The 25,252-nt window shown below is 42.7% G+C and overlaps 2 protein-coding genes across 5 annotated transcripts in view; both read left to right on the top strand.

Annotated features, from left to right (window-relative positions):
* Nucleotides 1-392: 392 nt before the first annotated feature.
* LOC129816462 (protein FAM76B-like) lies at nucleotides 393-6,657 on the top strand. Of its 2 annotated transcripts, none has more exons than XM_055870983.1 (10): nucleotides 393-850; nucleotides 1,733-1,797; nucleotides 1,929-1,983; nucleotides 2,113-2,268; nucleotides 2,366-2,544; nucleotides 2,779-2,823; nucleotides 2,985-3,086; nucleotides 3,314-3,449; nucleotides 5,064-5,165; nucleotides 5,515-6,657. In XM_055870983.1, the coding sequence occupies exons 1-10, from the start codon at nucleotides 764-766 to the stop codon at nucleotides 5,602-5,604; spliced, it is 1,017 nt and encodes a 338-aa protein (XP_055726958.1). In that variant the 5' UTR covers nucleotides 393-763; the 3' UTR covers nucleotides 5,605-6,657. The 2 variants fall into 2 exon arrangements, with proteins under 2 accessions (XP_055726958.1, XP_055726968.1); XM_055870993.1 differs by having other exon boundaries at nucleotides 394-850; nucleotides 2,985-3,062.
* A 1,506-nt stretch (nucleotides 6,658-8,163) lies between these two features.
* The window catches only part of LOC129816447 (sestrin-3-like), a 29,112-nt gene continuing 12,023 nt past the window's right edge, over nucleotides 8,164-25,252 (top strand). Inside the window, exons 1-3 of one of the 3 annotated variants that reach the window (XM_055870971.1) lie at nucleotides 8,164-8,254; nucleotides 8,493-8,544; nucleotides 8,650-8,710. Coding sequence is in view for 2 of the 3 variants with exons in the window: in XM_055870953.1 (XP_055726928.1) it covers nucleotides 21,613-21,690 (78 nt within the window). In the remaining variant the exon portion in view is untranslated. Of the gene's footprint in view, nucleotides 8,255-8,492; nucleotides 8,545-8,649; nucleotides 8,711-21,416; nucleotides 21,691-25,252 lie in introns of those variants that run through there. The other 2 variants (XM_055870953.1, XM_055870962.1) reach the window with 2 other exon arrangements.

Genomic DNA, 25,252 nt, shown 5'->3' with positions numbered 1-25,252 from the left:
TGACAAGATGACCGAACTAACAATTGAAATAAATGTTTTCATGAAGGCACGCGAGATCGGGTGGGACCATTCTAGCCAATGAGAGGGCAGATACGCGTGTGAACAACTGGCACAACTATGTATTTTTTTCTCAAAGTGTCTGGAATGCCACGTGCATCCACTTATGTCAGTACATTTGTAATAGTCTAAACATTACGAAACTATTATTCGATCAGGCCTCACGTAATTCGAAAGTCTCATATACAAAAAAAATCCTCTCGCTTCTCCTCCTCCTCTCTAGTGGAATTTAATCACCCAGTCTTGTTTTGTTCTCTGATTGGCTTCTGTGTTTCAAAATGCAAAGTCCCGCGCACTGATGATATGTCATGATTGGGTTATCTTTCTTTCTTTTCTAGTTGGCCGCATCCGGTATAAATGACGACTCCGCGGATACAAAAAAAAGAGAAAGGGAAAAAAGCTAGGAGAATTGCTAGATAGGAGAATTACTATCTAAGATCAGCGTTAAATATTTGACGAATCTTTTATCAGTTGTTTTGACTACGATGTTAAGTAACGTATGTTAGCTAGCCAACAGAAAGAGATGATATATATTTGAGAACATTTAGCTGTTTTATTTAGCATTAGCCTAGCTAACTATTATTAGCTAGCTACATGCTTAGCTAAATAGCTACCGAGGAAATAGTTAAGACGGCACGCTGTCTAGGTGACTACATATTTCACTCTATTTGTTTTTATCTGTGACTTTTTGTTAATCTTGGTGAGAATGGCAACAACGGCCCTCTACGCGTGTACGAAGTGTAACCAGCGGTATCCGTTCGAAGAACTGTCGCAGGGACAGCAGCTGTGCAAGGTTTGGACTGGAGGTGTGGGTGCTAGCTAGTTGTGGGCGACTGCTATTTAGATAACTTAGCCCAAAATCTGGCAAAATAATGGTTAACTAACGTTACTGTACTACTACAGACGTATACGTGTTTCACGCGTGTTTAGACTGCTAACGTTACCTAGATGTACCCTTATAGCAAGTGATTATGTAACCGCTATATCATTGCAACATGTCTGGGACGCGAATGGCAACCTCGTCAGCTAGATAATATCACACGCAAGACGTGGACGATACAATGTATCCGAGAATTGTTTTCTCACGGAAGTGTCCGCTGGGTGTAACGGACAAAATAATGTCAGATGAACTTGGGTTATTAACTAACGTTATCTATTTTCACATTTCATCGTCCATAACCTGTTCATGTGTCATTAGTTTACACTTCATGCCACTTGCAAGTATTTTATCATCAATGTAGTCTTAACTACCGGCATTTACAAAACTGAATTCCAGGGGGCTCAATGTAGCATTCTTCCTCAGCCTGTAGGGTAGGCTATGTTCCACAGAAATTCAAAATGGAATGGGCAAAAATCGAGTTATAATTCCAGTGGCAAATTATTACATTTTATTAAAACATTTTGGTATTCATGCTGGTGTGTTGTAAATACTTATTTCCCATTGCTATAAACTTACCACCACACACAGGTTTTCAAGCTTTCTGCCCAGATTGACTAAATAAAAGGTTCATTGTAAACACTTCCCATTCATGGTAAATAATAATGAACAAATGCCTAACACTAAATAAAAGCATACCATTTTTTTTTGACAGGTAGGACAAACAACCCATGATTGAGGGTTTAGTTATTTCTTAGTGTTATTGCCAACATTTAGCTTTGTTTCTTGTATCAACAGGAGTGTCGCATCGCTCATCCCATCGTCAAGTGTACATACTGCAGATCAGAGTTTCAGCAGGAGAGGTGAGTTCTGCTCCAGCACCTTTACTGTACATGGTGTTCTTATTCCATTCTTAAGGTATCACCATGTAATATAGTGAAAACATTGGTTTCAGGATGTTGGTGTGATTTCTCTTTATCGTTCTTTATTCCAGCAAAACAAACACCATTTGCAAGAAGTGTGCCCAGAATGTAAAGCAGTTTGGGACCGTATGTTTGTCTTGAATTATCTGTTTGTTTATAATTGTACATTATGTACTGATTGACTCAGTTCTGGTTATGCTGGACAAATTGTCTGAAAAAGCAGGTTGAAACAGTCTCCTGTCATTTCTTATATAGCCCAAACCCTGCCAATACTGTAACATCATTGCTGCTTTCATTGGGACGAAGTGTCAGCGTTGCACCAACTCAGAGAAGAAGTATGGCCCTCCACAGACCTGCGAGCAGTGCAAACAACAGTGCGCATTTGACCGCAAGGAGGAGGGCAGGAGAAAGGTAGGTACAGACACCTGCTGCATTGATACCCTGACATGCATGTTGTCCAACACTTGCGTATTCACCATCCTCCACTGTCCTGTGTGTGTTGCGTCAGGTGGATGGGAAACTGCTGTGCTGGCTGTGCACTCTGTCCTACCGACGTGTACTGCAAAAGACCAAGGAGCAGAGGAAAGGCTTCAGCTCCTCCCACTCCAACTCCTCGCTCAATGAGAAGGATCTCCACTCCAGACAGCACCATCACCACCAGCAGCAAAGACACAGCAGCTCACACAAGTAGGCCCTGGCGCCACAGCCCTCTCCTCTACGTGTTAGGCCTTTACATCCTTTGTAATGCAGGTCTCTGCTCTGTCACAATACTATATATGTATTGTGCTGACCAGGCACTTTTTGGAAGGATGTAGTGGTCTGAGTAATGTATGTGTCAAATATCAGAAGAAACATCTTGGAAAGATGAAATGACATAACTTGTTTTTTGTTTGTGTGTATTTTCTTGTCTCTGTGTTGTAGACTCAGTGGGAGCTTAAGTCCAGAGCAGGGAATGTGGAAGCAGAGGTGACTTACCACCTCTTTCTGAATCACATTCCCTAGTGTTTTGACTTGACATGCCCATTTGCTTAGTTATACAATGTATTTTAACTATGGGGCAATCTGGGACGAGTTCCGTTTTTGATGGAGCCTTGGTGGCTAAAGTTGTGTCTTGGTTCTCCCTTCAGCCATAAATCGTCTTCGATCCAGAAGGAGACCCCAAAGAAGAAACCAAAACTGGAGATGAAGCCATCCAACGGGGACAGGTACGAGAGGAGTTTCAATCTCATGTAAGGAGTTACAAACTGGTTTTAACTTTTTGAAGTAAACAGTGCTGAACATCCAGTATGTTCCTGACACTTATTTTTGGCCTTCTTGGTGCTAACACACATCTGTGATGGTTGCCATCAAGGTGTTGTTGGAGCAGGTAAAGTTGGCCAGTGTGAAAAAGATCTCCAAACAGGTATTTTCCTTTTTCTGCCACCCTAACTTGTTTTTCCCTGCTCTCTCCCTGCAGTAGTTCAATCACCCAATCTATGGATTGTGGAGGAACGGACAACTTCATTCTGATCAGCCAGCTGAAAGAGGAAGTGATGTCATTAAAGAGAATGCTTCAGCAGAGGGATCAGACAATGCTGGAGAAGGACCGAAAGGTACACGCCTAACTAATATATATATATATCTCTAAACCTGTTCATTCCAGGTTTTCTTTATTTTTACTATTTTCTACATTGTTGAATAATAGTGAAGACATCAACTATGAAATAACACATAGAATCGGGTAATAACCAAAGTGTTAAACAAATCAAAATATATTTGAGATTCTTCAAAGTAGCTACCCCCTGCCTTGATGACAGCTTTGCACCATCTCAACCAGCTTCATGAGGTAGTCACATGGAATGCATTTCAATTAACAGGTGTGCCTTTTTAGAAGTTCATTTGTGGAATTTCTTTCCTTAATGCGTTTGAGACAATAGTTGTGTTGTGACAAGGTAGGGTTGGTATACAGAAGATAGCCCTATTTGGTAAAAGACCAAGTCCATATTATGGCAAGAACAGCTCAAATAAGTGAAGAGATGACAGTCCATCATTACTTTAAGACATGAAGGTCAGTCAATCTGGAAAATTTAAGAACTTTGAAAGTTTCTTCAAGTGCAGTCGCAAAAACCATCAAGTGCTATGAGGAAACTGGCTCTCATGAGGACCGCCACAGGAAAGGAAGATCCGGAGTTACCTCTGCTGCAGAGGATAAGTTCATTAGGGTTACCAGCCTCAGAAATTGCAGCCCTAATAAATGCTTAACAGAGTTCAAGTAACAGACACATCTCAACATCAACTGTTCAGAGGAGACTGTGTGAATCAGGCCATCATGGTTGAATTGCTGCAAAGAAACCACTACTAAAGGACACCAATAAGAGACTTGTTTGGGCCAAGAAACACCAACAATGGACATTGGAGTGGTGGAAATCTGTCTAACTTTGAGATTTTTGATTCCAACTGCCGTGTCTTTGTGAGACGCAGAGTAGGTGAACGGATCTCTGCATGTGTGGCTCCTACTGTAAAGCATGGAGGAGGAGGAGGTGTGATAGTGTGGCGGTGCCCTGCTGGTAACACGGTCTGTGATTTATTTAGAATTCAAGGCACACTTAACCAGCATGGCTACCACAGCATTCTTCAGCGATACGCCGTCCAATCTGGTTTGGGCATAGTAGGACTATAATTTGTTTTTCAACAGGACAATGACCCAAAACACCTCCAGGCTGTGTAAGGGCTATCTTTACCAGGAAGGAATTCTGCATCAAATGACCTGGCCTCCACAATCACTTGATCTCAACCCAATTGGGATGAGTTGGGCTGCAGAGCGACGGAAAAGCAGCCAACAAGTGCTCAGCATGTGTGGGAACTCCTTCAAGACTCTTGGAAAAGCATTCCAGGTGAAGCTGGTTGAGAGAATGCCAAGAGTTTGCAAAGCTGTTGTCAAGGCAAAGGGTGGCTACTTTGAGGAATCTCAAATGTAAAATATATTTTTGATTTAACACTGAGTATTACATGATTCCATATGTGTTATTTCATAGTTGATGTCTTCACTATTATCCTACAATGTAGACAATAATAAAACTAAAGATTAATTTGAATGAATAGGTGTCCAAACTTTTGACTGGTACTCATACACACTTCTAAACTGTTTCATGTGAAATATGACTTTTGGTCATGTTGTATTGATTAGATTGTCTGCCTTTTTTTTTCTTTTCTTTTTGTACTTCTAGCTCACAGAGCTCAAGGCAGACTTCCAGTACCAGGAATCCAACATGAGGGTGAAGATGAACAACATGGAGAAGGCGCACAAAGAGTCCATGGAACAGCAACAGGTAGACTAGAAATTTCCATGCATACCTTTACAAGAAAAGAACCTGACATCTTGTGAGCCATTGGCTACATTTACACGGTTGGCCCAATTCAGATCTTTTGCCCAATTATTGGCAAATGGGTTGATCTATTAGTGGAAAAAGATCAGAATTGGGCTGTCTGTGTAAATGTAGCCATTGAGACAAGTTCCAACCCGATATGTTGACCTGTAGCCCCTCAAGTACATTGGGTTCAAACAACTTTCCTAAGAAAGAGGCACAGTAGGATGTAATCAAACACTACTAGCTTGTGTGGTAAATGCTTTCATTAAACATAGATGGTTACATACTCACTACTTTTCTTTTACTACAGGCCAAAAATCGGGAGCTGCTAAAACAAGTGGCCGCACTCTCAAAGGGCAAGAAGTTTGACAGAACAGGGAGTTCACTGCTGTTACCGTAACGACAAGCCCACCCAACCACAGCTCGGAGGGGCTTCGTTGTTTTAACACTGTGAAAGGCTGATGCCATTCTACCTTTCCCCTCTCCTTTCTGTTTTCTCAATTTTGATCCTTTTCAGTTTTCTTCATTGGAGATCCTGGTGAACATGCTGTACATGGAAATCGTCTTTCATGTTGACATGACAATAAGAATGCGTCCTCCAAATTTCATGTTTTAACCCTGAGGTCATTTAAAAAATATCTGACTGTGGATGGAGGGAGGAGAGTGCCTCGTTAACACTGCCTGGGTACAGCCGCATGGTTTGCGCAAGGTGGAAAAGATTGTCAACATCACAGAACCAAGTTGATTTTTATAGATGTCATGCAATTTTATTTATTCAATTGTCTTTCTTAGTGTTTCCTCACCACATTCTGAGCATTTCCCAGGTTTGGGGGATTTTTGTCTTCAACAGCAACTTTCTCGTAACATATTAGTTATATTTTTCTAATTGGATGTAATTATGGAATAGGGTCTCTCCTCATTGGAGACCCTTCTCAACTTACTATGTATGCAAATGTTAAAATGGTGTCCGACCACAGCGTTGCTGGCCAGCAGCGGAGACTTCTCTCATGGCAAAAACCATGAACTTTGAGAGATTTTTAAACCTTGTTATTTAGAGACATCTCCCGGCTGCCCTCTTTCTCACTGTGACAGCTGTAGTGCTTTGCTGTTTCTCTGTAGTGTAACGATTGTAATACTGCATGACTTAGTGCCATATGCAGGTTGGCATTGTGGTCTCATGTATTTTTAGACTTTTGTCCTTTTTTTTATCACATGTAAAGGTATTACAGCGGTCAGCCTATGTATTTAAAATGTGTAACTTGTATCGTTTTTAGTGAGTATGTGTAAGGCTGGTTAATTATATAAATACATATGTAGAATATGGTTTTTAAAGGAACACAACTTTCACTTTACAGCTCTGGACCAAACTGGTTTCATACTGTGGCGTACAGATCACTTTTGTACTTTTTTTCCAAACCCAATGTTTAAAAAATATTAAATCTGGTTAAACATGTTTTGGTTTTTATTTGTTGCATTCTCAGCAAGGAGTGGCTCTCTACTATTGTGCCCTGTAGCATTCCTTCATAATACTGTCAGACCCACACAAACACCACCATACGTTTTTCTCTTCCACCAGAGCTGGTGTACGTGTCAAATGATATTCAAGGTTTGACCACTAGGTGGCACTTGTTTGCTTTACTCAAATCTGACATGCTGATTCGGACATTGCTCTACACACAATGGGTGCGTTGGACAGTCGACTTTAAAGGTGAGTCCAGACTGATTTACAAATTCGCTGGCATCACATATCTACTCAATATGAATTATTGATCAGTCTGTCACAATTTACTGGGGCTGGGAATTGCCAGGGACTTCACAATATGTTATCACGATACTAAAGTCCAGATATGATAGGCTAATGTATTGCGATTGGATACTCAATTTTATTACTATTTGATGTTCCAAACATATTGCTCACCATTTGTCGGATGCAGAGAGACATGAGAATGAGTTTGGATCAGTCATGGGGAAAGAAAGCACTGAAAACAAATTGGATCTATTTAAAAAGAGAGCAAGAATAATATCCTGATATGTAACTATGGATATTTTTCACCCATCACTACAATTTACCCATGATCACAGTTTGGATGGTCTGGAACTAATCTAATATTACCTGAGGAGTTTCCAAAGAGAATGATAGAGAATTCTTTATATCTGTCCAATTGTGGCATCTGAGGTGAAGGGCAATGCCAGTGAGGCCATCTCCATTTTGAAGTAGTCAATTTCCTTCTAATAGTTCTGAGTTGGCAAACAAACTGAAAGGGTGCATACTGCCACCTGGAGTGTGTTGTTTGAACAGATATAAAGCCATGGTTGGTGATTTACTGCTACCTGCAGTTATAAAATGTTTGCTCATGAGCATAATTCATTGGCTGATGACCTGGATGGAATTATATGATGCTCCCTTAACCCATAGGAAGTCCCACCCAGTTGACTACTTCAAAATGGCGAATATCCTCAATGGCGCTGCCCATGCTAAAACTTTAAGGCACTAAAGTCCTCTTTCACCTTTGGATTTGTTTTGTCTTAACCCAAATTAGATTTGCACAACTTCTGCATCCTGTCTCCTCCGTTGTCTTTTGAAAAAAGGCAAAGATAATCGAGGCGAATGAACGTAGACGAAAATGTGCTTGTGAGAAGATCCTTCACTTGCGAGTCATCAGGCAAATGACATTTACAGGGGTGGTTCCCAAAATAAATGTGTAAAGGGATAAAAAATGAATTAAGGTAGGTAGGCATATCGTTTTTAAATGTGCACATGCTTTTCTCCTTCGAAAATACAACAGCTGATTCAAAGGGTGTATGGCAGGTATCAAAACTCTTCCACGGTAGGATACACTTGTGCTTCCTCGCCAAAAGGAGGCTATCAGGGAGGGGAGGACAGTCTTCTGTTTAGCATACTCCTCAACCGCTTATCAATTTCCAGGTCACGGAGGACAGACTTTTTCCCAAATGAGAAAATGCCAGGGAATCAGCACAGTGGAATCTTGGGAGATTCTCAATTGGTTTGATCAACTCTTCCGTCCTCTCCTCACCTCCTTTTGAAAAAGGTAAAAGGTAGTCGAGGGGAGGAGAGGAAAGTGGAAACAAATGCACATGTATGAAATGAGACTCTCCTTTTTTACTCACATCATGCAAATGATGTTTACAGCGGTGGAGTCCCCAATTCATTGTGTAAAGTAGTAAAAATACATTTAGCTAGTTGTGATAAAACATTTATAGATAAAAGGATAAAAAGCATATTGTTTTTTAAATAAATGCATGCTTTCTCCTCTGTGTAAACAACAGCCGATTCAAAGGGGGTGTGGCGGATTTCAAAACTCTTTCGTGAAGGACTCAGGTAGGATACTCTTGTGCTTCCTCAGCGGAAGGAGGCTGTCAAGGAGGCGAGGACACTCCTCCGTTTGCCTACAAACTAACTGATATTCTCCCCAACCACTTTTAGGTTTCCTGGTCACAGAGGAGAGAGGACGAAGGAGTCAAGGAGAGGACAGTCTTTTTCTCAAGTAAGAATCTCCCTTAGACTTGTGATTTCCATCAAAAAAGTTAAGTGAGTGCAGAGAGAAGGTGCCCAACATTGAAGGCCTGTCATCCCATGTCACTTTGTTTAGAAACAAGTTTTCTCTATTCTATTTACATATGTTATCTGCTAGTCATTCAAAATGGTGTGCACAAACAGCAAACACATTGCAGTCTATGGATCAGGTAGTTCAGCCCCGTAGAAGGGCATAGGCTTCAGAAAGGTCAGCTGGGCTGAACTAAGAGTCAACAGTCCAGAATGTGGGTCAATGCAGGTATGAATGTGGGTCAATGCATTGGGGTCTACACTCGGGTCCGGGTCCTCTTGACTGAGGCAGTATTATCTATATGGATGGTTATCTTTTCTCCTCCCCTCTTTCCTGCTCTCCCTGTCAGAATGTATTGGTGATGTCAATGACACATTCTGCGACGAAGATTATAACATCATGTCAGTACATTGAAAGGGTTTTTAGGAGATCAGATTAACTTTTTCCTATCTATGTCTTGGGGCATCTTCTTACATTTTGGTTTTACAGTAACTGTTCAGTGTTTTCATATTTCTATGAAATACTTTTCCTTCCAATTTTTTTTTATTAAGCTTGTTTTTCTGTATTATTGTATTCTGTATTATATTATTATTAAGCAGCTTTTCTGTGTTGGAATGGTGTGGGCCTACCCCAACAACTGAATGGTGTGGGCGTTTACCAGTCATTAAAAATATTAATGTAGACCGCTGATCGGCCAGCTCAGCTAATGAGGCAGGGTGACATTCTCTTTTAGGAAATAGCAAGCATTTTTGAAACTTCTGTTTGAGATTCAAGTTTGAGGTGGGGATTCTGAAGTTTTTTTTCTCCAATTTATGCTTTGGCCACAAGTACAAGTATAAGACTAGTCAACAGCATTTCTTGGGTATGAGTTAACAGAATATTAACTTTTAAAAAGGATATTTTCACAGTTACTTTAAGAGTTACATTTTATGTAAAGTAGATGTAACTTAGACCCAATATATGTGGCCCCACATTTATGGTTTTCGATTCTGTTTTATTATGCCCTTTACCATTTACGAAATCCGCCGGGATCATTTTGCACTATTACAATGGTTCTTATGGAATTTACTGTTGATCATACACTATGTTGTCCTTCAGCCTTCAAATAATGTAAAGATAATACAATTTTTTTTTTCTACCATGTTATTGACTTGTTTATTGTTTACTCCATGTGTAACTCTGTGTTGTTGTCTGTTCACACTGCTATGCTTTATCTTGGCCAGGTCGCAGTTGCAAATGAGAACTTGTTCTCAACTAGCCTACCTGGTTAAATAAAGGTGAAATAAATAAAAAATTTAAATAAAAAAATTATTACTGGCAGCTTGACAAAAGCCATAACGTTAACACAGCCTTAACAAGAGAAACAGCAGGTGAACGTCCAAGTTTAATCTGCTCAAACTCATGCAGAGAAGAGAGAACAGCAGTACGTATTCACAGAGCTCTGACAGAAAGAAAGGCACTCTGGATCTGTTCACAAAACAGGAAGTGAATACTTCTGCCAAGAAAACCTGAATCAGACCCAAATATTTTTGTATATTCACAAGACCCACATTACATAAGTCTCAACAATGATGAGACTTAAAACTTTATGAACAAAGGCACACAATAAAGCTTTGTTATTCATTGTGTGAACTGAATTGTGGCCAGGCATTGAACCTTGATTGCTGAGATATGAAATAGGAGTTGTTTATGAATTTGATTGTTATACTGCGATGTGTTGTAATGCATAATAAAGGCATCCTCACAAAGTATAGGAAGTACTGAGAATCAGATATCCAATCAGAAGCCACTGGCTCCTGCCAGTTACCAATCTGAACTTCCTCTGTGTCACTGTCCAGCAATGGAAACAAAATATTTTATTGCTTTGAAAAGTTCTCCGCGGTTAGGTATGCTCACTGTACGGTGCATACATATCTGTGGGGCAGACTGTAATATGCATAAACACAAATTGCAATATAGCCAAGCCATTTCCGCATAACCTCCCAACCACCTAGCTAACAGGGTCTGGAAATCAGTCTCTTGCTCTAGCCACAGCCAGTGATCTGGGCCTGGGTTTCCCAGTGAACTCAGACAGGCTTCATTGTGTTGGAGGACCCTGTGTTATGGTATGATTTATTATTTTGTTGCTGCCAGTGGGACTGAGTGTTGTGTAAACCAGACCATTGAGGGTCAGGCAGTGCAATGCCTGATGACAGAGTTTAGAGTTTGAAAGTAAACCAGCTACAAAGAAACTGGAAGAAAGGTGCACAGTCAATACCCACCTATTGGAACCAAAATGAGAAGCACATGTGTCCTGTAGTAGGAACAGGTTTAAAGAAGGACACAAACTACTCACTGGGTACAGAAGTCACTTCACGGTATAGCTTTGATTTACATTTGGTTGAGTTGTCAACTAACGTGAACTCAACGAGAAATCAACAAAATAATTCACTGTCATTGGATTTATGTTCAAACTTAGGGGAAAAAAACACAATGCCCTTATGTTAATGACTTTTTACAAATCCAATCAGTTTTGCATGTTGATTCGTCTTCATCACAGATTATTTTGGTTGAAATGTCGTGGGAAAAAAACGTTGATTCAACCAGATTTTGTCCAGTGGGTAGTTTCAGTGCCACACAGAGATTATAATGTATCAGCAGCACTGACCAAATAGAGGGGCTACAGTTCATTCCGAAAGTATTCAGACCCCTTGACTTTTTCACATTTTGTTACGTTACAGCCTTATTCTAAAATGGATTACATACACAATATTTACACACAATAATCCCATAATGACAAAGCCAAAACAGGTTTTTAGAAATGTTTGCTAATGTGTAAAAAAAAACTGAAATACCTTATTTACATAAGTATTCAGACCCTTTACTATGAGACTGGAAATTTGCTCAGGTGCATCCTGTTTCTATTGATGATACTTGAGGTGTTTCTACAACTTGATTGGAGTCCACCTGTGGTAAATTCAATTGATTGGACATGATTTGGAAAGGCACAGACCTGTCTATATAAGGTCCAACAGTTGACAGTGCATGTCAGAGCAAAAACCAAGCCATGAGGTCGAAGGAATTGTCCATAGAGCTCCGAGACAGGAGCACAGATCTGGGGAAGGGTACCAAAACATGTGTTCAGCATTGCAGGTCCCCAAGAACAGTGGCCTACATCAAGTATGGAACCACCAAGACTCTTCCTAGAGCTGACCACCCGGCCAAACTTAGCAATCAGGGGAGAAGGTCCTTGGTCAGGGAGGTGACCAAGAACCTGATGGTCACTGACAGAGCTCCAGAGTTCCTCTGTGGAGATGGGAGAACTTTCCAGAAGGACAACCATCTCGGCAGCACTCCACCAATCAGGCCAGACGGAAGCCACTCCTCAGTAAAAGGCACATGACAGCCTGTTTGGAGTTAGCCAAAAGGCACCTATACAGACTCTCAGACCATGAGAAACAAGATTCTCTGGTCTGATGAAGCCAAGATTGAACTCTTTGGCCTGAATGCCAAAAGTCGCATCTGGAGGAAACCTGGCACCATCTGTACGGTGAAGCAAGGTGGTGGCAGCATCGTGCAGTGGGGATTTCTTTCAGCAGCAAGGACTGGGAGACTAGTCAGGATTGAGGGAAAGATGAACGGAGCAAAGTACAGAGAGATCCTTGATGAAAACCTGCTCCAGAGTGCTCAGGACCTCAGGCGAAGGTTCACCTTCCAACATGTTAACAACCCAAGGACGCAACCGCGATAACGCAGGAGTAGCTTCGAGACAAGTCTCTGAATGTCCTTGAGTGGCTCAGCCAGAGCCCGGACATGAACCCGATCGAACATCTCTAGAGAGACCTGAAAATAGCTGTGCAGCGATGCTCCCCATCCAACCTGGCAGAGCTTGAGAGGATCTGCAGAGAAAAATGGGAGAAACTCCCCAAATACAGGTGTGCCAAGCTTGTAGCGTAATACTCAAGAAGACACGAAGCTGTAATCGCTGCCAAAGGTGCTTCAAAAAAGTACTGAGTAAAGGGTCTGAATACTTATATAAATGTGATATTTCATTCTTTTATTTTTTATATACATTTGTCAACATTTCTAAAGACCTGTTTTTGCTTTGTCATTATGGGATGTTTTGTGTAGATTGACCATTTTCACTGTAGCTATCAGCTGGAAAGTCTCCCAGTTTACAGCATGGTAAATGTTGGATTTCTTACTGAGTAACACTTTTTGCTTGTTTGAAGCAAGCTCTCACACGGCAGATTTACAGTGTGTATGAAAACACAAGCTGAAATCCAGATTAGTGTCAAATTCCATAATACACATTGAATTACACCTGAATAAACATGTGTGACTAGTTTGAAATAAGATGTCATATGTATAACTCTTTATATTTGTATAGGAGGAGCCAGGAATCAATGACACAGCCAATCAGATAATGCTAACATGACATGAGGGCTTGAGTATTTTTCTCTCCAGTTTTTCTTACAGTATTAGTACAGCATAGTGATCACCTACAGTACAATGGAGGTCTTCAATTCCTCCAACATACAGTAATGCTCTGGATGTTTGCAGCTGTACACAGCACACGCTGCAGCTGTACACAGCCCATCTGTAAATAGCCCATCCAACCAACCTCATCCCCATATTTGTTTTTGTTTTTCTGCTCTTTTGCACACCAGTATTTCTATTTGCACATCCTCATCTGCACATATATCACTCCAGTGTAAATTGCTAAATTGTAATTACTTCGCCACTATTGGCCTATTTATTGCCTTACCTCCTTACTTAATTTTCACACACTGTACACATTTTTCTTTTGTGTTATTGACTGTACGTTTGTTTATCTCCCTGTTCGGGCGGTGCTCGGCGGTCGTCGTCGCCGGTCTACTAGCTGCCACCGATCCTTTTTCCTTTTCTTTTGGTTTTGTCTGTTTTGTGTTTTCACCTGGTTTCATTTTGGTTAATTAGGGGGGGTATTTTTCTCAACATTTCCTTTGGGTTTTTGTGCGGGATTGTTTTCGTTTACTGTCAGTTTGGGTTGCGTTTTTTGCTAGTTCATGTTTTACAGGTGTTTTTCCCTGGACTGTGTCTTAGTGGGTTTCATGGCTACTGCTGTAGTCAGGTGTCCTGTGATTTTTGAGCTGGTTGATTAAACGTCCTTTTCATCCTGAACTTGTTTCTCCTGTGCCTGACTCCACACCCACATCTCTTTGGGGAGTTCTGACAGAATCCCGCACCGCTTATCATGGAGTCAGCAGGAGCTGACGCGCCCACCCCGTCAATGGAGGAGCGTGTGCAACAACATACAGCAGTATTGCACCGTTTGGGGACAGCTATGGATCAGGTGTTGGCGAAAATGGAAAGATGGGAGAGGAGCGGCCTCCCTACCCCGTCTTCAGCCACTCTCCAGCCTGCACCACCACCCTCTTCGGCGGCGTACGGCCCCAGCGGGATTCAACTCGCTCTCCCGAGGGACTACAATGGGACGGCTGCCGGGTGTAAGGGGTTCCTGCTCCAGCTGGAGCTGGAGCTGTATCTGGCGACCGTTCACCCGACTCCCTCGGGAGAGGAGAGTGTCAACGTCCTCGTCTCCTGCCTTTCGGGTAAAGCCCTGGAGTGGGCCAACGAGGTCAGGGAGGTCCCGGACTCAGCGAGGGATCATTACCCAGAGTTCACCCGCCGCTTCTGGGCGGTGTTCGATCACCCACCCGAGGGCAGAGTGGCGGGTGAACGGCTGTTTCACTTAAGGCAGGAGACGAGGAGCACACAGGATTTCGCGCTGGAGTTCCCGGACCCTAGCCGCCGGCGCGAGGTGGAATGACAGGGCCCTGATGGACCATTATAGGTGTAGCCTGCGGGAGGACGTCCGCAGGGAGCTAGCCTGTCGTGACACTACTCTCACTCTGGACCAGCTAATCGACATGTCCATCAGGCTGGACAACTTGCTGGCTGCTCGCGGGCGTCCTGGTCAGGGTCTGTTCGTTCCACCCCCCAGCGCTCCTGCTCCGACACCCATGGAGTTAGGGGGTGCTGCTGCTAGGGCCACCAGAGGAGGAGCCTCCTCCTGCATCAGTTGTGGTCGGAGAGGACACACTGCTGACCGGTGCTGGAGGAGTTCGTCTGGGAGTCGAGAGGGCAGACAGAGCACGACTCGAACACCTCAGGTGAGTCAGCATCCGGCTCACCCAGAGCCCCCTGTTGGTCATATGTATGTGTTGATTTCCTTTCCTGATTTTCCCCCTCATTCCCAGCATAAGGCGCTAGTTGATTCAGGCGCAGCAGGGAGTTTTATGGACCGCGGTTTCGCGCGTAAGTTAGGGATTCCCTTGGTTCAGATAGACCAACCCTTCCCCGTGCACGCCCTAGATAGTCACCGTTAGGGTCAGGGTTGATCAGGGAGGCCACGGTTCCACTGGACATGGTAACGCAGGGTGGTCATGAGGAGCGGATTAGTCTCTTCCTCATTGATTCTCCTGCGTTTCCAGTGGTGCTGGGTATTCCCTGGTTGGCTATTCACAATCCTAAAATTTTGTGGAAACAGGGGGCTCTAAAGGGTTGGTCAGAGGAGTGCTCAGGTAGGTGTGTGGGAGTTTCCATCGGTGCAACGACAGTGGAGAGTCCAGACCAAGTCCTCCACCGTGCCGCATTCCCCCCGAATATGCCGATTTGGCAATCGCCTTCTGTAAAAAGAGAGCGACCCAATTACCACCACATCGACGAGGGGATTGTGTGATAAACATACAGGTAAACGCTGCACTTCCCAGGAGTCACGTGTATCCCCTGTCACAGGAGGAGACGGTGGCTATGGAGACATACATGTCACCGAATCTCTGGGACAGGGGTACATTCGGCCCTCCACATCACCTGTCTCCTTGAGTTTATTTTTTGTGAAGAAGAAGGAGGGAGGTCTGCATCTGTGCATTGACTATAGAGGTCTAAATTCCATCACAGTGGGGTTCAGTTACCCGCTACCTCATTCCACGGAGCACACTTCTTCACAAAACTGGATCTTTGGAGCGCGTATAACTTAGTGCGAATCCGGGATGGAGATGAGTGGAAAACCGCGTTTAGTACCACATCTGGCCATTAAGAGTACCTCGTCATGCCGTATGGGTTGAAAAATGCTACAGCAGTTTTCCAATCCTTTATTGACGAGATTCTCAGGGACCTGCATGGGAAGGGTGTGGTGGTTTACATCGATCGCATGTGTCTCTGGTGCGCAAGGTACTTGGGCGACTGTTGGAGCATGACTTGTATCCCAAGGCCGAGAAATGTGTGTTCTCCAAACAAGCCGTCTCTTTCCTGGGGTATCGCATTTCCACATCTGGGGTGGTGATGGAGTGTGACAGCATTGCGGCCGTGCGTAATTGGCCGACTCCGACCACGGCAAAGGAGGTGCAGCGGTTTTTAGGCTTTGCCAATTACTACCGGAGGTTTATCCGGGGTTTTGGGCAGGTGGCTGCTCCCATTACCTCAATGCTGAAGGGGGGGCCGGTGCGCTTGCGGTGGTCGGCGGAGGCGGACAGAGCTTTTTGTCATCTGAAGGCGTTGTTAACCGACGCTCCCGTATTGGCGCATCCGGACCTCTCTTTGCCATTCATAGTGGAGGTGGACACGTCCGAGGCTGGGGTTGGAGCCGTGCTATCGCAGCGCTCGGGCACGCCTCCGAAGCTTCGCCCTTGCTCTTTCTTTTCTAGGAAGCTCAGTCCGGCGGAGCGAAACTATGATGTGGGGGATCGGGAGTTGCTGGCTGTGGTAAAAGCTCTGAAGGTGTGGAGACATTGGCTTGAGGGGGGCGAAACACTCTTTTCTCATCTGGACTGACCACCGTAATCTGGAGTACATCCTAGCGGCGAGGAGACTGAATCCTCGCCAGGCAAGGTGGGTGATGTTTTTAACCAGGTTTCGCTTTACTATCTCTTACAGACCAGGTTCCCGTAACGCAAAGGCCGACACACTGTCCCGTCTCTATGATACCGAGGAGCGGCCCATCGATCCCACCCCCATACTTCCGGCCTCTTGTCTGGTGGTACCGGTGTTATGGGAGGTGGACGCGGACATCGAGCGGGCGTCTCGGTTAGAACCTCCACCACCCCAGTGTCCAGCGGGCCGGAGGTACGTCCCGCTTGGTGTTCGTGATAGATTGATCAGGTGGGCCCACACGCTACCCTCCTCTGATCATCCGGGGATTGAGAGGACAGTGCGGGCTCTTGGGGGGAAGTACTGGTGGCCCACCTTGACTAAGGATGTGAGGGTTTATGTTTCCTCCTGTTCGGTGTGCGCTCAGTGTAAGGCTCCTAGACACCTGCCTAGAGGGAAGTTACAGCCCCTCCCCTTCCACAGCGGCCTTGGTCACACCTGTCTGTGGACTTTCTTACCAATCTTCCTCCGTCACAGGGAACACTACGATCCTGGTCGTTATGGATCGGTTCTCTAAGTCCTGCCGTCTCCTCCCTTTGCCCGATCTCCCTACGGCCCTACAGACAGGCAGAGGCCCTGTTTACACACGTCTTCCGGCACTACGGGGTGCCTGAGGATGTAGTTTCTGATCGGGGTCTCCAGTTCACTTCCCGGGTTTGGAAGGAGTTCATGGAGCGTCTGGGGGTCTCGATCAGCCTGACCTCTGGTTTTCTCCCCGAGAGTAATGGGCAGGTGGAGAGAGTGAATCAGGATGTGGGCAGGTTCCTGCGGTCGTATTGCCAGGACCGGCCTGGAGAGTGGGCGAGGTTCGTCCCATGGGCCGAGATCGTCCAGAATTCACTTCGTCGCTCCTCCACGGACCTGTCGCCGTTTCAGTGCGTGTTGGGCTATCAGCCGGTCCTGGTACCATGCCATCAGAGTCAGACCGAGGCTCCTGCGGTGGAGGATTGGGTGCAGCGCTCAAAGGAGACCTGGAGAGCCGTCCAGGAATCCCTTAAACGGGCCGGTGGGCGACAGAAGGTGTGCGCTGACCACCACCGTAGTGAGGCCCCCGTGTTCGCACCGGGGGACAGGGTCTGGCTCTCGACCCGAAACCTGCCTCTCCGCCTGCCCTGCCGGAAGCTGGGTCCGCGGTTTGTGGGGCCATTTAAAGTCCTGAGAAGAATAAACGAGGTGTGTTATAGGTTACAGCTCCCCTCGTTAACCCCTCGTTTCATGTGTCTTTCCTCAGGCCGGTGGTAGCTGGTCCACTACAGGACGTTGAGGTGCGGCACTGCCCGTCTCTATGATACCAAGGAGCGGCCGCACCTCAACATAGCATTACAAACAGTAAATAATAATCTAAATGTCACTCTTCTTAGAAAAAGGACGACGGCGACAACAACAATAGTAGGGATTAAAAACTAAGCAGCAAGAATTTTGGGCGAGCCTGTTGAATGACCTTTGATCAAGACGTTGAATGACCTTTGATACATACTTGATGGAGCACATTTCAGTTTCATGGCTAATGATTAGTAATTGTTTTTTTTATAGGGAGATTTAAAGAATTTTACTTTACAAATATAAGTGGGAAAGCCAAACTCAAAGCCTAATGCAGAGGGATAATGAGTAGAAGAGCACCTAAGCCAGAGTCACCTGGTATCGCCTGCTGAGACTCCCTGGCAATGAGGTGGAGGAGATTGTCCCTAACTACCTTTTGACCTGTCACCTTTTTAATCAGTTAAGTAAAAAACAATGTAGATTGTTCCAAAAGAGATAATTCCAAAAGAGAATGTAAGGGAGAAACTGATTGCATCAGTGGCACTCATTATAAGATTACCAGTGTTGGGGAGTAGTTTACTACGTTTAGTTCAACTAGAAAATAAACTACAGTTTGCAGTAGCTTGGTTTAAATCTACATCGTGTTTTCAGTAGTTAATTACTTTTTTGCTAAAATAAAATTAAATATGGGTAAAGTAGTGTCATGAGAATTATGTTCTCAATGTTCATAACCCAATTCAATTAACTACTCAGTCTGCAACCCAGGATTTGTAAGATACTGGTTGAATGAAACAGATGGAGGCCCCAGCTATGATAGTCAAAATGTTTATTCACGGGCGCGCAAGTTCGTTGTACAAAACCATTCATTTTATACTAGCTCCTTACGCACATACTTTTGCATACAAACAGAATTCATATGCACATACATTTTCACACAAACAGTAGGTATCCTACGCACATACTGTCCCACTACCCAGCCGACAAAGATTAGGGACCGTGAGAAGCACTCCCTGTCCTTTCCCAAATTTCTCAGTGGCCCCTAGCCAAGGTCACCACCGAATCTTGCTCAGACAGTCTGTGTTTAAGACACCATAGAGACATATTGTTTTACCCTAATTCTGACTAAAACTCCACACATCATGACTAAAACTACACACATCATGACTAAAACTACACACATCATTTATTATAATTTTACTGACTAACACTACACACATCATTAATTATAATTTTATGATTCTGATCAATTTCACTGTCCTTTATATGGTTTCAGGGTGGAATATTCTAATCATTCATTTAAACATATAAATTCCATCCACAAGTAGGCAAGAATGTCCTTTATTTTCAGGCATCAGACCTCCCTAATTCTCCCTTGAAACATTGTTTTTGTGTTTAATAGCATAAATTACACATTATGTTATTGCATTTTGTATTCTATGACATTTCAGATTTAGATATGAGAATTTCACGAAGTAGTCAAAGTAGCTTTAGTTAAGTAAACTGTTTTTCTTAAAGGTAGCTTTAGTGTAGCTTAACTTCTTCCAGTGTGTAGGAATTTGTAGCTTGGTAAACTATATTTTCACAGTAGCTTTCCCAACACCCATATTTAGGGGTTCACAGCGAGGCTGTCAAACCAATTTTTATTCTTAGATTTTTAAAAATCTTGACATGGTCAAATAACTCAAGTATAGATTGGTTACTTTTTTCTAATTTGGCACACAGAAACTAGAGGCCTTGAGTAACTTGGTAAAAACAAAATGGCACAATTTGCCTATAGGTGGGTCAGTTATAAGTGGTCTCACTTAAACCCTCCACCACTATCACTAGCAGGCCCGCTAGTTTCTCGAAGCTCCGCTACAGCTAGCTTCACAGTTGTGTGCAGAGTTCGCATATGCCGGTGTAGGTTGTGCGCAGAACCGACTTTATATGAGATTTTGTTTTGGCAAATTCTCCACTGTGCTCTAACATTGTCTACATTCTTAAAATGCATCCACATGCTACTGTGCATCCGACTCATTTTCCAGCTGTTGTTTTCACAGCTGTCCTTCCTCTCTCTCCTCGCTGCTAAGTGTGTGACTGTGAGTGAGTTGCCTCTGCCCTCCCTCACGCATCTTTGGTTCATTGGTTGACACTGCGTGTCTGATTGACAGGAACAACAGGTGAGGCTGTTAGTCTGAGCAGACAGTCTAAACGAATGTGTGTGCACTTGAGCATTTAGGCCTATATATTATTTATTTTTTTGTTCTTTGAATCAGTTAATTATATTCATTTAAATCTTTTGATTATTCATATCTTAATGTTTTAATATTTTTATAAATAGATTTGGCTCTTCTGATATGCGAGCCGGCTCCCAACGTTCACCACAAGAATGGCTCTTAGAGCCGACTCGTTCGCGAACGACCCATCACTACCACTCTTGGCTGCACTCCTACACAGTCATGTAAAATCCATAGATTAGGGCCTAAGTTATTTATTTCAATTGACTGATTTCCTTATATGAACTGTAACGCAGTAAAATCTTCCAAATTGTTGCATTTTGCGTTTATATTTTTGTTTAGCATAGTTCACTACTCCCCAGCCCTGGGTGAGAGAATTGAAAGGCAGAAGAGAGAGGAGGTGAAAGATGATGAGACATGTCTTTGCATGTCTGTGGGGCTGGATAAGTCAAGATTTCTGCTGAGTGGTTTTGTTACCACTGATGCTCTCTTTGTTTGCTGACTCAATGTTGTACTTGTATGCAATATTTTCTGCTTCCTCAACTAAAAATGTATTTCAAATTAAAGAGAATTTACAGCATACCCGCAGAAATAGGGTGACTCACGTCAGACTTACCAGTACTACCATGGCCACATACACAAAAAACAAAGGCAGGATCCTTCCTTTGTGTCTGTATTTATAATTTTTAGTATAAAGATGAAAATAATGGTTTTATTCTTGAAGATCTACCTGGCTGTAGGCCTGTGTTGCTTTGCTCTGCAAATTACTGAGCCTTCGTTTTTCATCTTGCTTGTTTACACACACACACACACACACACACACACACACACACACACACACACACACACACACACACACACACACACACACACACACACACACACACACACACACACACACACACACACACACACACACACACGTAAAACTTTATTGCCTATTACTAAAACAAACCTTGTAGACCAGAGTATGTTGTATCCTGGTTCTATCCATGCTCTTCTATCCAAATGAAATGACTTATGACAAACACATTGTAATTTATCTATACAGGATAACACAAAGAAAAATCATCAAAGTTGATTATTTTGCTCAAGGTTGTTTTTTCCTTTATTTGGTACGGATTCAAGTTGCTTTTTAGTTGTCTTGGGTCTAATAAAAGGATGCGGGTTGTGGAAGGTTATCGCTTTAATAGCTAACTAAAGACAGCAGGCGCATGTTGTTTCGCAAACACACCCCTCTAGCTGTTGTGCGTCGCTATTGGCTGGCACATCCGGCAGAGCAAAGTCAGAAGTTTGATCACGGAACTGCCTGGCTTTGTGTGGTGAGTGAGACTGGGGAAGACAGAGCCTCCGTATACCTCTCTCGAAAAGCGGCTTCGTGATCTAACAACTCTTCGGTCTCCCCAACCCACCACTACCACACCTGCAAGAGAGTGACATAGGCCAGTTTATACGACGGTTACAGTGGCGGCCAGCATGAGCTTCAGTGCGGACTCCACCTCCCCCAACCCATTTCACATGTGTAACATCTGTCAAAAGGTGATAAGGAAAAAGGTATGGTGTTTTCAGATTGATTTCTCCAAATGTTATTTTTTACTAGTCGAGCAATAGCATTTTTTTTCAAGGTGATTAGTCATTCCTTCCAATTTAGATAAAAAAATCATTGCACCCTATTAAGTTTTCAATTAGAATCTGCAGGAGTACAGTAAGTAGCCTATAGGCTCTAGAATGCTTTGATTAGATCTACTGAATCAGACAGCAAACACATTTCTTTGGGGTCTGATCCTTCCCTTACTGATATTTTTGTATTGCATTCTGTATTTCAACATCATCTATATAATTGCTTCAGGATCTAAATTGCTTTAGATTTAGGCCTATTTTAAATCATCTCAAATCTAATAATTTAGTCATTGATCATGGGCTTTTGTGCAGTCCAAGAACAACATGAAAGTTAATAACAGATTTGATGACAATCAGGCTGTTTTTCCATTCAGACAACAATCTGCAAAGATTGTTCCATTTGCATTGATTTAATTCCCAGGATGGTCATCAATCAGTATGATAGCAATAGAGTTGGGGGGGAATTGATAAGAGTCTCACTCACTCACTGCATGTAAATGTTAGACTCATTAGAAATGTATCTGCATTTCGCACACAGATGGCACATATCCATTACATAATTAATGTACTCAAAAACATTTAGCAGAACAAATAGAGACTGCCTTTGATATTAGTTTAGCATTGTGATCATATTTCCACTGCATCACTTCCCTTTTCTCTGCAGATTCACTGTGAAGTACCATTTGTATTTACATTTAGTGGTAATATTTGTATAGGCATGTGAGTGTATAGATTTGGACAACTATACCATTAACCTATATGCTAAAATGATTGTAATCTTTCATAGAGTACTTAAAAAACAATTATTATTGACTTCAAGTGTAATATTCATTTCAAGTACATTTCTAAAAATGTTTTGGTATATTTCTAGTTAATCCCTACTTTTATCTAAATCCACCTCTTAATTCCTATTTCTTTCTAAATCTCTACTTCGGTCTAAATCCACAGAAAAACAACATTCTGTTGAAGAACTTCAAAAGCAGCTCTCAGTCAATGAATGCATCAATACTCTGTCCTGTCCCTGTTGCCACAGTTATCGGTTTAACAACAAAACATGAGGACATACAGATTACAATGCCTAGAGACAGCTTTGTCTGTATGCACAACAGAGTCAGCCCTTTCATGACAAACATCACTGACAGAAAAAAAAAACTTTAATGTCTGCCTTCTACATTTACCAATAGATACTGGTAAATAATCTATGCCTCAATCAGATATACATATACTGGCAAAGGCAGAAACTATACACATTTTATTTTGTAGGTTAAACCCCAAAAGGTTTCATACAGGTTGTTCTCAACAGACAACCTATTGGTTGGAAATTAGAGTTTACTGAGAGATAAAACTGACACTTGACATTTTACTTAATTTTTCTTTAATTATGATTAAGATTCTTGTTTTTGATTACTTTATTACTTATTTAACAAATACTTATCCCACAATTACAACTGTCTATTTGTTTTTTGTGTGATGGAGACAGACGGGTCCAGACTCTTTTTTAGATCTGCACAGGCCAGGATATATAGGAGCACTTGAGCCACATCTCTCTGTATCATCTCAGGTAGTTGCATCAGCCACGCTGCCCCAGCAACAGACACACATCACACACAAAGGGCCAGAGGGCAGAGAGAATAGGAGAATAGAGGGGGATAGGGAGAAAGAGGGAGGGATTACTACCAGGTTGCACCTGTCTGCAGCACAGGGCATTTCTGTCTGTCTGTGTGTGTCACCGGTGGCAGTGGGAGACACAGGGCTTCAACCCAATTAGCTAAATTCACGGGAAATTGCCTGTCTGTTGACAGAAGGCACATTCAAAGGTCTGTTATGTAATAAGACATATGCCACTTTAACAGAGAGGGGTCTCTCTGACTCGTTCTCCTCCACCCACATATGTATTGAGCGTACACTGTCGTTAGCTTGTGTGACATCATTTTACAGTTCTTGTTTACAATGTCCTTCATAAATAGTATACCCTTCATGTACATTTAAAAAAAAAATTATATATTTTTTCTCTCGGTATATTGGACTTTAGCTATATTATTTGCTGTAATATTATATCTGCCTTTTCTGGAGGATGAAATTGAAATTGTAGCCAACTCTTTCATTTAAAAAGGATGATACTTTAAACAGGCATCCATTGTCAATCCACTGAAAATGTAAGGTTTTAGTCTGCAAAAAGACAAAGATACCACTCTTAAAACATAGGATAGGCCTCTCTTAGTAGCTTGCTAGAAAACCTATTTGGATTTACAGTAGATACAATTTTGGTACAATGGAGGCTTTAAGAGAGGTTTAATGTCTTAATATTTAATAGTTTTAATGCTCATGTTCGTTATATAAATATGCTCGTTTAACTTTATCTGGTTTGTCATTCCAAATAAAGTGAGAAAAAAAACGTCTCGCATTGTTTGAAAAAAGGATTCTCCTGGTGTCGGTAGAACATGACTAAATATGTCAACTGTGATATCACTAGAGAAACTGGTACATTTTCCAATTACCAAACAATTGATTCACATTCAAAATCCTGTGTTCCCTAAACCTAATCCCTAAATCTAAAATAGTATTTTTTCTTGTGGGGTTAGGGTTAGTCATGTCCCCAATTTGTTTTACTATCCTTCTGAACAAAAATATAAAATGCAACATGCAACAATTTCAAAGATTTGACTGAGTTACAGTTCCTATAAGGAAATAAGTCAATTGAAATAAATGCATTAGGCCATAATCTATGGAATTCACATGACTGGGAATACAGATATCCATCCGTTGGTCACAGATACCTTTAAAAAAAAAGTTAGGGGGCCTCCCAAGTGGCGCAGTAGTCTAGAGATCCTGGTTCGAGTCCAGGCCCTGTCCTAGCGACTCCTGTGGCGGGCCAGGCGCAGTGCACACTGACACGGTCACCCGGTGTACAGTGTTTCCTCCGACACATTGGTGCGGATGGCTTCCGGGTTAAACGGGCATTGTGTCAAGAAGCAAGAAGCTGGGTTGTGTTTCAGAGGACGCACGGCACGACCTTCACCTCTCTCGCTCTCTCTCGAGTACGTACGGGAGTTGCAGTTGGATACCAATTGGATACCACAAAATTGGGGTTTTCTGATCCAAAAAAAAAAAAAAAAAAGTATAAAATAAATATATATAAGTTAGCGTAGTGGATCAGAAAATCCATCAGTATCTAGTGTGACCACCATTTGCATCTCCTTCACAGAGTTGATCAGGCTGATGATTCTGGGCTGTGGAATGTTGTCTCACTCCTCTTCAATGGCTGTGCGAAGTTGCTGGATATTGGTGCAAACTGGAACATGCAATCCAGAGCATCCCAAACACGCTCAATGGGTGACATGTCTCTTGAGCATGGAAGAACTGGGACATTTTCAGTTTCCAGGAATTGTGTATAGATGTGTATAGATGGCACGACAATGGGCCTCAGGATCTCGTCACTGTATCTCTGTGCAATCAGTTGCCATCGCTAAAATGCAACTGTGTTAGTTGTCCGTAG

The sequence above is a fragment of the Salvelinus fontinalis genome, chromosome 2, assembly GCF_029448725.1.
Source record: "Salvelinus fontinalis isolate EN_2023a chromosome 2, ASM2944872v1, whole genome shotgun sequence".
Classification (NCBI taxonomy): Eukaryota; Metazoa; Chordata; class Actinopteri; order Salmoniformes; family Salmonidae; genus Salvelinus; species Salvelinus fontinalis.
The sequence above is the reverse complement of the archived record's forward strand: the minus strand, read 5'-3'. Positions and strand labels throughout refer to the sequence as shown.

Bases quoted from the DNA above. Each gene is read 5' to 3' on its own strand.
- LOC129816462 (XM_055870983.1), top strand. From the start codon at position 764: ATGGCAACAACGGCCCTCTACGCGTGTACGAAGTGTAACCAGCGGTAT. The intron at 2,269-2,365 runs GTAGGTACAGAC...GTGTTGCGTCAG, and splicing joins AGGAGGAGGGCAGGAGAAAG to GTGGATGGGAAACTGCTGTG. The intron at 2,824-2,984 runs GTGACTTACCAC...TTCTCCCTTCAG, and splicing joins CAGGGAATGTGGAAGCAGAG to CCATAAATCGTCTTCGATCC.